The sequence below is a fragment of the Echinops telfairi genome, unplaced genomic scaffold (assembly GCF_000313985.2).
Source record: "Echinops telfairi isolate 266 unplaced genomic scaffold, ASM31398v2 ScPeMD7_655;HRSCAF=1070, whole genome shotgun sequence".
NCBI classification, from domain to species: Eukaryota; Metazoa; Chordata; class Mammalia; order Afrosoricida; family Tenrecidae; genus Echinops; species Echinops telfairi.
In genome coordinates, this window is record NW_022104553.1 from 4,053,176 (window position 1) to 4,062,330 (window position 9,155).

The following is a 9,155-nucleotide window of genomic DNA, read 5'->3' on the forward strand; positions in this document are numbered from 1 at the left end:
TCTTCCTGGTGCTGCAGGGAAGCTCTGCCACAATCTAACCCTCAAGAGCTCCATCCAAATGCTGGGAGCCAGTCCACAACTGACTGATTTCCCCTATCCATGCTGCAGGCAACGAGAGTCAGGACCCTCCCAGTCCCAGGGCTCAGAACCCTGTGAATCCTCCTGGCCAAGTTCCAACCCAACCACTCCCAAGTAATGTTCGAGAAACAGTGCTAATTAGCAGTGGGTGAGAGGGAGAGGGCTGTCAGCTCACCACTGTGGACCAAAGTGGCCATACTTTAGGCATCCTGCTGGGTGGCACAGAATCCACAACTCTCCCACTTTTGTTTAGTAGTTCCTTCCCCTAAGGTACTGCAGAGCTGTCAGCAAATGTTTCTGTTTCTTACAGGGACATCTGGAAATCAGGATTTCTGTAATCTCCAGTTTTTTGGGGAAAGGGATCAAGAGCAGCTCTGACTACATGCCCATATTGAAAAGTATCAATAGTCGTCTTGTGCTCGCTCTTTGCACCACATGAAACTATTAAGTCAGTTGAGGTTGGGACAGTGGCAGCTGTTGTGGTGAAGGCATGAATTGTACATGTGTGGCAGGGGCAATGTTTCCTATAGCACATCAGCAGCAGGAGGGGGGCCTCAGGCTCATGTCTGTGGTCAGGTGCGAGGGACTATCACCATAGGCTCATGCCTATGGTCGGGTGTTGAAGGAGGGGCTACTGGCAGGGAGGTGGCAATGAGGGCAGGGACTATGCATTAACCAGGTAGTGAGGCCCTCTGTGCCCAGCAGTTTGTGGCTGTAGAGGTCTGAGCTGCAACTGGGAGCAGAGTTGTGCAATAGGAATCAGTGGGGAATCATGGTGCACGTGCACAGGGGTAAGGAGGGAGTGCACCGCAGCCGACTAGCCATTGGTCATTGGCTAAGGGGATAAACAGGAGTGGTGGCAGCTCCTGGAGGGAAACACACACACACAGGCTGTATCAGCCAGCAGAAGTTACTGAACTCAAGGTGTAAGGCTGGGCTTCTTTCTCTAGTGCTTCACCCCTTGCCAGACGGAATTAGAGACCGGGTCCATTTAGCTTTGTTCTGGTTTCCAGGGAGTTTAGGCTTATTGTTATTGAGGAAGTCCTCCTGTGCTTACTAACTCATTGCAGTACATTGTCTTCACACACTGCCTTGGAAATTTTGCTCAAATCTTTTACTGCATCATTTCCATTTGCTTTAGGAACTCAAGACCATAGAACATCTTTTCTGACATCCATTTTGATCTTCTCTTTGCTGTCTTTTTAATGACCTTTTGATTTCCTCATGGAGATTCTGGAGGTCGTCCCACAACTCATTAGGTCTTCTTTCATTAAAGTTCAAGGTGTCATATTTATTTTTGAAATTCAGGGTGACATATTCAAGGCAGTAATTTGGCTCTCCTGGACTTTTAAGTTTTCTTCAAACTGAACTTACAGATGAGCAATTGAGTCTTCCCTGTTGGCCCTTTGCCTTTTTTTGGCTAGTGATATTAAGTTGTTGTTAAACCAACCAATTTTTGGTACTGTTTTGACAGTCCCAAGAAACGAATAAATTTTAATAAAATCATTTCAGTAGAAATATGTCTGATACAATTGATGTATGGATTATAACAAGAGTTGTAAGAGCCCCCAATAAAATTTTTTCTTGTAAATATTTTTATTGGGGGCTTGCATCTCTTATCACAATTCATACATGTGTCAAGCACATTTGCCAGCATCATTTTCAAAGCATTCTTTTCCCACTTGAGACCCTGATATCTGCTCCCAATTCTTCTCCCTCCCACCCTCATGAACCCTTGATGTTATAGATTATTTTTTCCATATATTACAGTCCTCCAACATCCCTCACCCACTTTTCTGTTATTTGTCCCGAGAGGGGGTTCTAGGTTGATCCTTGTGACTGGTTCGCTTTTTCTCCCACCACCCTCCCCTAATCCTTCTCGTATCTCTATTCTCCTTGTTAGCCCTGAGGGCTTTATCTACCCTCGATTCCCTGTGTTGCAGGCTCTTATCTGTAGCAGTGTGCATGTTCTTGTCTAATCCAATTTCTAATGTAGAATTGAGGTCATGATAGTGGGGGGAAGGAAGCATCAAAGGACTACAGGAAAGTTGTGTTTCATTAGTGTTATATTGCACCCTGACTGGCTCATCTCTCCCCTGTGACCCCTTTGTGGGGGATGTCCAATTGTCTACACATGGGCATTGGGTCTCCACTCCATTCACCTTGGGTATGGTTTTATTCTGGGTCTTAGATGCCTGATACATTGACACTTCATGATTCCATCGACATTTCATGATCACACAGGCTAGTGTGCTTTGTTGCTTCTCAGCCAGATGGCTGCTTGTTTATCTTCAAGCCTTTAAGACCCCAGACACTATACCTTTTGAGAGCCGGGCACCATCACCTTTCTTCACCACATTTGCTTATGCACCCACAATAAAATTACCTTTAAAAAACCAAAAACTTACTTTAAAAAAGAAAAAAAATCATTTGAAGTATCCACTTTTGGTCTTCACTAATTTGACTTATTTAATTTGTAAATGTTGACTTCTTTTTCCATTCAGATCCATTTACCCAAGCGTCAACTACTAAGCCTTTAAAAAATTACAATACTCTGGGTCCTATTCCTTTATCCTTTTAATATAAAGATCTTTATATTTCTGTACTCACATTTCACTTAAGTGGTTCTTTCCTAACATCTGCCAATTGCAAAGACCCTGTGGGTGGCAGTGTGACTGCTCCAAAAGGCACTGTCCTCTGAGTGAAGGACTACATTACATCTAAACAGAGAGAGCCTGACTTACAGTCTGTTCTAGTGGCTGTTGGCTTTTCTAGTTGCTTCTGATGTTTTTAATGTTTTATTTGGCTTTTAGAGAACTTAGTTTTAGCCCAACTTCAAGATATATTCAGATATACTAAGGCAATTTATGAATGTTAAGGCTAAATAATGGCATAAGCAGTAACTCACTTAATATTAGGCTAAAGCAGTTTCCCCCCATTATCAACCTGTAACCCAACCAAACTTAAGGGATAATTTTAGGAATCCCTCTTATGTAATGTTTCTCAACCTGCCAGCCTATGATCGATCCTCTAGACCATAACTTTATTTCCAACTCAACCTACAAGATAGATAGGACATGCAAGTAGGAAAAATGTTAAAGCCCGAAAAAAGTGTCGTGGTTTTTCTCTGGAATAAAGTAACTACAATTGAATTTTGTTTATTTATCACATATCCTTATACTTGACAAGATTTACATAATGTTGGAGTAAACGTTTATGCATTTCAGGGGACTTATACAACCAACAGTAAAACTTCCAAAAAACAGTGAAATAAAAATGATTCTTATGTTTAGTTTATGGAAAGGTAAAAAGCTGAGCACAAGAAACAATTAAATAGCCAATATGCAACCTGCACTCTATTTAAAAGATGATCTAACACAAATCTCTTAGGTCTCATTCGGATATAGGGACTTCAAATTGATCTTCTCCTGTAGGCAGCAGCTTCCCAGCAGGCTCCATTTATTGGAATATTGCTCCAATATTCCAATTATTGTTCATGAACAAGTATGTTCAAGTTTGCTATATATCTTCTCTTCTGCTTATGGAGTTAGTTGGATGTTGTCTCTCACTGGAGAGAGAGGATCTAGCGTCTTACAAGAATGAAGCTTTTCGGAATCTCTGCAAAATGTAAGAGGAAAACATTGGTGTTTCAGGTACCACTTATTAGAGAAGAGATTACCTACGTGGACAAATAGAGGTCTATTACGAGAATAGTACTTTCTACTACACACCAAACCCAACCCTATTGCAACTCATGGCAGAGTAGAACTGCTCTATAGGTTTTCTGAGACTGTAAATCTTTATAAAAACAGACCTCATCGGTCTCCAGTATAGCAGTTAGTTTTAAGTTAGCAGTCTAAAGTTTAACCCCCAGTATCACCAAGGACTCCTACTTCACTGTATACTGTAATAATTAAAAAACACACTTTTTGGAATATACCCAATGTTTTGCTTCTTAGTATCCTTCTCTGCTTTCAAAATCATTTTTCATGTAGATGCTAAACCATTACCAGATAGGATGTTTAGAATCTATGTCAGTGGTTCTCAACCTTCCTAATCCTGCTATCCTTTAATACAGGTCCTCAAGTGCTGACCCCTAACCATAAAGGTATTTTCGTTGCTATTTCATAACTATAATTTTACTACTGCTATGAATCATAATGTTATGATTTGCTATTGTTATGAATCTGATATGCAAGATATATTTTCATGGTTACAAATTGAACATAATTAAAGCTTAGTGATTAATCACAAAAACAATATGCAATTATATATTGTGTTTATTTCTAATTACAAATAAATTAAATTTTGTCTTGAAGCATGGTGTAGCATGGGTAACAGTCTTCACACTGGGTACTCTTATGTATGCTTATGTGCATGTGGGTGGACCCGCCTGGAGAGAATAGAGGAGCGGTGTCTTGGTTCCTAAGACTATCGGAAATATGTGTTTTCCAATAGTTTTCGGTGAACCCTGTGAAAGGGCTGTTCGACCCTCAAAGGGGTCATGACCCACAGGTTGAGAACCACTGTTCTACTTCAACTTGATGGTACCTCTGTGGAAATAGGGGTGGCATCCACCTGGTAGCCTAGTGATCCCTCTTTGGGAGTGTAACCTTTTTATATGAGAGACAGTGAGAATTTCTCTCTCGCTCATAGCCTTTCTCCTCACTGGGACTCTATGTCTGCCACTAGGCAGAGCCCCAAAGTGGCTGCCATTCTGAAGAGCTGTTGGTACCCTGTCACATTCCACCAACGTTGGATCCAACTTAGCACCCACCAGCCTGTGATCTCCCTGTCTCCCGCTTTCCATTTCTGCATCATCAGTTCATAGCTACGTAAGTCTGAGGAGGGCTCTGGCTAGCATTAGACCCACGTACTTGAGCTGGACTAAGCGGCCATACCTTGATATAAAATCACTCTTGATATAAAGTTCTTTCTTATACACATATGCATATCACTGGTTTCATTTCTCTAGACAACCCAGCCTAACACACTAGATATGTATCAGTCAAGGTAAAATATCTCAAATAAGCATTTTAAAGATCATTCTTACTGCCCTACTGAGGTTTGCCTAAAACCCATGAAGCATGAATCAATTTTTAAATACTATATTTAACTTGACTCATCTTGTTAGAGGGAAGATATATGTCTATAAAACGTAATCTTAAGATAGATAAGTAACTGTTTTTGTTCAATCAACAAAAACTCAACATCAGTAAGTCTTATTTTCTAAAAGTCACTCAAGAATATCGTTATACTCTTAATTTCTATTAGCAGTTACCAATGTATGGTTCATACCCCTGGCATGTAAAGGTTTTCTGCGAGCAAAAGTTTAAGAACTGTGGGTGCATGATATAATCCTAGACTTCACATATTACGGGAACATTCATCTAGCACTTACCCTTTACACAGCGCTCATACGATCATGGCAATATTCCTATGAAGTAGGGTTTAACTACATGTGACTTTAAAAAAAAACAAATTAAAATTTTACTCTAAGCACATTTGCTTCAATTTGAAGAATAGACAAACATAAATGTCATACTGTTTTCCTGTGGTTAAATTTGTATTCTAACAGAAGGACGTGGAGGATCAATTCTTTTTTATAATAGTTTTATTGGCACCTACTTCACATATCGTGCAATTAATTGTTCAACCACTGCAAGAAGATTTGTGTTATCACCACAATCAATTCCGGAGCAGTGTCTTCTCATACTCTTTGTTAGCTCCCCATTCTCCCCACTAGGTCCCTATCCAGTTTGTCTCTATAGATCCCACTTATCCTGAATTTCATATATGGGAAATCACACAAAACACAGGAAGCAACAATCAAACAAATTTAAAAAAACCAACAATGGCTAGGCAAAATGGAGAAAAGCCTCAATTCAGGAGAAGGGAGAAAATATTAAAAATTGAAACAACTTTAGAATGGGACAAAAAGGAGATCAAAGATAAGGCATTACATTTTAACCTAACTATATTTGCCATAATAGACTTTACAATGTTATCTGATAGCAAGGCTATTCATATATCTGGACCATGGTCAGAGGGGATTCACCAGAGCCTTATCCATGTGGGGACCCTGCAAATGGATTTTGGGCTTCCACTGTCATCCATAGCCTTCTGCAAACCAGGTGTTCACAATTTAAGCTTTGATACTGTTCCTCCTTTGAATTGGATTTTATTATTCACAATGTTTAGATAACACAGGTTGATACTTCATTTAAATGGCTATTTGTTTGAAAACAAGCCTTTAACATCCTAGACCCTATTCTTCCTGATAGCAGGGTACCACTTAGTTCCATCACCACACTTTGTTATAGCACCCACATCTTCAGTGATGTCTTCATGGGGGCAAGCATTAAGCAGAGTCAGGTCATAAGAACTAAGTTTTCTTATTTTGGGGCTATAATCAAGTGTGGGCCCCAAATCCATTCATATATCTAATGGTTTACATATGTCTCTGGTTCACTTTTGAGACATCACTATCATTTTATGATAGAGAACATTATAAATCATGCCCCTGGGTATAAGGGAATTCTGTTTGTAGTATCATTAATTTAGCCAATGGTATAGAACTAAAACCTTGTTGAGCAAAGGAAATGGTACAAGTTTATGCCAGTTTCAGACAGCAATATAGGAACTGTTGCCTTGCACAGATTAAACTCTTAAGTGACTGGACACTATTTACACAAACGATGTAATAGGGCAAACTTTTAATAACACTTATTCACAAAGGCAGAACCATGCTTACAAGACTAATATGCCTTAAGAAAGCCAAGAGGGCATTGAAATAGTATATATAAGGTCGTCCAGGGCCACTATTCGCTGGGCACCCTCAAAGCAAGAGATGATCAATCCCTTTAAAGCAACAACAGAAAACTCCGCTGGGCAGAGCTTTCATAGTATGTATTTTTTCCCAGCCAGGCAAGCATCAACCAACTCACTCTGAGTTAGCACACCCTGTGCTGTCACCTGGGAAGGTTTTCTCTGGTCACAGTGAATATTTTTGTGAAAGCAATTTTACTCCAACCTCGTTTATTGGGAAGGCCGATTTAAGAGAACATAAAGTAGTTGTGAAATTCTGTTTCCTGCTCAGGAAAAATGCCACAGAAACCGTTGTGATGTTGAACACAGTTTACAAGGACAGCACTATGGAAAAAACTCAAGTGTATGAGTGGTTTTCTCATTTCAAAAAAGGTGTAACATTGATGACAAACCTCATTCCGGACATCCATCAACTTCCCAAATGGATGAAGATGTTGACAAATATTCATGCACTTGTGTTTGAAAACTGACGACCATTGAAGAGATGGGGAAGTTACCTGGTCTACTTCAGTGAATTTTAGTGGAAGATTTAGGAATGAGAAGGGTTGCTGCAAAATTTGTGCCTCGCAAAAAGAGCATAGAGTAGAAACATGCAGTGTTTTGAAAGAACAGCTCCGAAGCGAGCCAGACTTTCCCAAGGTCATTACTGGTGACAACACATGGGACTATTCTTCTAGCCGGAAAGCAAACATCAATCAAGCCAGTGGAAAATACCATCATCACCTCGCCCCTAAAGAGGTCATTAAAGTGAAATCAAGGATCAAGAGAATGCTCATTTGTTTTGATGTGAGGGGGATAGTACATTTGGAGTTCATTCCACCAGGTAAGACGGTTAATTAAGCTTTCAATTTAGAGTTTTTGAAAAGATTGTGTAACAGTGTGTGACAAAAAGACCTCATTTGTGGCAGATGGGGGACTGCTTTTGCCACCATGACAATGCACCTGCTCACGCAGCCATCTCAATATGTGAATTTTGGGCAAAAAACAGCATGCATCTCTTGCCCCACGGCACCCTACTCACCTGACCTAGCTTCCTGCAACGTTTTTGTTTCCGTGAATAAAGAGGGACATGAAATGACAGCAATTTTCTGTCAAGCCATCCAAATAGATGAGTTTGAAAAATGTTTCCAAGAATGGAGTTGCAGGTTTGACAAATATATTAAGTGTAATGTAGAGTCCTTTGAAGGTGATAAGGTTATTTTGTAAAAAATAAAATAAAATTAAATACATAGCTTTGAAAAACAATTCTGTGTTTCTTTGGGGGTTTTTTGGGTACCCCAACCCCCATACACAAAAAAAACTGGAAAACTGATCATATAAACCCAAAGACTTCCCCATCTTCGATGTAGTAACTTAGGGAAATAGCTTTAAACTCAGAAGCATGATAATATTAACCTCCCATCTCCTGCCTAGAACAACTTTATTCTTCTTACAATCCTGACAGATGATAAAAGGAGAAATCTAAAAAATTAGGTGCTGGGGAAATAATCCATATAACAACAGAAAGATTCCATAGCTAGGTTTAGAACTAAGATTTTTCTAGTTTGCCAGATTCTCACTAGAAGAAAGTATAGGAACTCAAGTTACATATACTCACAAAGAATGATATTAGAGGAATATAATTCTCTAATAGTAAAAGGAACAGAAATGGACTCATAAGAAAGTAGGAAAAGTATTAGGGTAAAGGTGTTGAAATCAGAGAAAAGCAACTTTTAAAAATTTGGGATGAAAAAAACTGCAGCAACTCACTTTTTAAATCCAAAATTTTTCCAGAGCTCACTGATTTTTATCTGTAATCCTGGCTTGTTCTCAGCATTATGATGATTTCTTCTCTGGATGCTTGCTGCCTTTTTGATCAGTCCACTGGCTTTGGCAGGCACTAGAGGCTTGATCTTGGTTGTAGAGAGAGAGTCCATAGAACTAGATTTATATAGCCCAGGTACCTGAAGAGCAAATGCCCCAGGATTAAAGACTACTACGTTACAGCAACTACCCGTAATTTCAAATTACTTTTCCACTGGCAAAAAATAATAATAATAATCCGTAAGGTAAAAAATAACCCATAGAGTAAAAGTGTGCTATTTATAAAGGTCTAGTACAGAAATTGTAATCAATAGGGAACATGTGCATTTGTAGAGAATTCAAGAATTACAAAAAGTCTCCCACATTCCCTTCTTCCTCCAGAAATTAAGTTACTAATTTGCTTTGTAGCCATTGAATCATTTACACACACACACACACACACACAC

At 39.4% G+C, this 9,155-nt stretch overlaps 1 protein-coding gene across 2 annotated transcripts in view; it reads right to left on the reverse strand.

The window, feature by feature from the left end:
- Nucleotides 1-3,257: 3,257 nt before the first annotated feature.
- Nucleotides 3,258-9,155, reverse strand: part of EXO1 (exonuclease 1) — a 47,359-nt gene continuing 41,461 nt past the window's right edge. For both annotated transcript variants that reach the window (XM_045292839.1, XM_004711652.3), the window contains 2 exons: nucleotides 8,656-8,849; nucleotides 3,258-3,696 (listed from right to left, as the gene is read on the reverse strand). In XM_045292839.1, coding sequence (XP_045148774.1) covers nucleotides 3,618-3,696; nucleotides 8,656-8,849 — 273 coding nt within the window. In that variant the 3' untranslated portion in view covers nucleotides 3,258-3,617. The remainder of the gene's footprint in view (nucleotides 3,697-8,655; nucleotides 8,850-9,155) is intronic.